The 1,466-nt window shown below is 34.9% G+C and overlaps 1 protein-coding gene across 1 annotated transcript; it reads right to left on the reverse strand.

Annotated features, from left to right (window-relative positions):
• Positions 1-366: 366 nt before the first annotated feature.
• Positions 367-1,243, reverse strand: LOC141676635 (uncharacterized). Its single transcript, XM_074482326.1, has one exon. The coding sequence runs from the start codon at positions 1,137-1,139 to the stop codon at positions 651-653; it is 489 nt and encodes a 162-aa protein (XP_074338427.1). The 5' UTR covers positions 1,140-1,243; the 3' UTR covers positions 367-650.
• Positions 1,244-1,466: the final 223 nt, after the last annotated feature.

A 1,466-nucleotide genomic window follows, 5' to 3' on the forward strand; every position in this document is an offset into this window, starting at 1 on the left:
TTGTATATGTCTGCTAGGTGTTAAAAGTATTTTGGCTAAATCACATTGCACTTTCCAAAATCATAACGGGAGTTGCAATCTGAAGATAGGGAAAAAGTTCAGATCACTCCTATAAATGCTTCAATCGTTATGCAATTAGGCAATTTCAAGAAAAGTAAATCTTTGCTTATTGCAGTACCATATTAAAGGTATGTTATTTGAGTTGTAGTATACTCGGATCACATATCCAAAACCATGTCATGTCCTCTCGAGGACAAGATTGGAAGTCCGGAAAACCAAGATTCTAAGTAGCTGGTGATGTACATTATACGTAGTAACGTAACAATCAATACTCAATATAATTAAAAACCCCTAAAAGAATATAAATTTCCGAATTATATCATCCAATTAAAAATAACATGTCAAGCTCAAAGATTTCATCTTTAAGCATACAAATTGAAAACATTCAACTTTCTCGGTATAAGATTGTCCGTTTAAGCTTCAATACACGAAAGCATATAAAACGAAGCTTAAATTCCAGAAAAATCAGTACAATTATTAAGAATACACTAAGTATATCATAAATTCTAATGAACCCTCAATGGCACCTCAAAAAAATTAAACTTTCGAAATTAAGTATATCATAGATGTCAACAAACCTCCACAAAGCTCTAAGCTTTTTCATCTTCTTTCTCCTTTTCAACCTCCACCTTCTCCTTCTCCACTTCTTCAACAACCCCAGATTCTTTCTCCTTCTCTTTCTCTTTCTCCAATTGCTCAACAGCTTCAGCTTCCGCCGCCTTCTCGGCCCGTAAAACAGGCTCATAATAATCAGAATGAGCCTCCATACACTTTTTCAAGTTGGCAGTAATCTCAAAACACTTGTCCACAATATCTTCTTGGTTTTTCTCAGCCTCTTCAATACACTTTTCCCAGGCCACAAAATCATCTTTACAACCACCCCCTTTCATAAACAAGCAAAACCCACATTCACCCTCTTCTTCTTCTTCATCTTGTTCTTGATTTTCTAAAGTGGAATCAATTTGTGGGTTTTGTTGGGTTTCTTCATCTGGGGTTGGTGTGTTGATTGGTTCTTGAATTGGGGTTTGAGATCGGTTGATTGATGATGATTCTTCCATTGGGGTTTGAGAAGAAGACATTGGGAATTGAGATCTGGGTTTAATTAGGGTTTTAGAGAGTGTGTGTGTGTGTTTGTGTGGCCGACTCTTAAACCCCTCTGATCAAACTAAACTAAACCCCTTCTAATATATTTATGACTTTGTGTTTGCTTGGAGGGGGGACAAGTGTTTATTTTTTATTTGGAGTTTTGACTATTGTATTTTTTATTTTATTTAGATTTCTTTTGCAAGTACCTAAAACTTTACTATTTTTGGAAAATTTTGAAATGTAAACAATTGGAAGATACATCCAAAAAAGGAAATTGTAAACAAATGGGAGGGACAAGAGAGTACTTTTTAGATGAAACT

Source organism: Apium graveolens, chromosome 8, assembly GCF_009905375.1.
Source record: "Apium graveolens cultivar Ventura chromosome 8, ASM990537v1, whole genome shotgun sequence".
NCBI lineage: Eukaryota > Viridiplantae > Streptophyta > Magnoliopsida > Apiales > Apiaceae > Apium > Apium graveolens.

What these genes read in the sequence shown, in the direction of transcription:
- LOC141676635 (XM_074482326.1), bottom strand. Translation starts at nt 1,139, where the DNA reads ATGTCTTCTTCTCAAACCCCAATGGAAGAATCATCATCAATCAACCGA.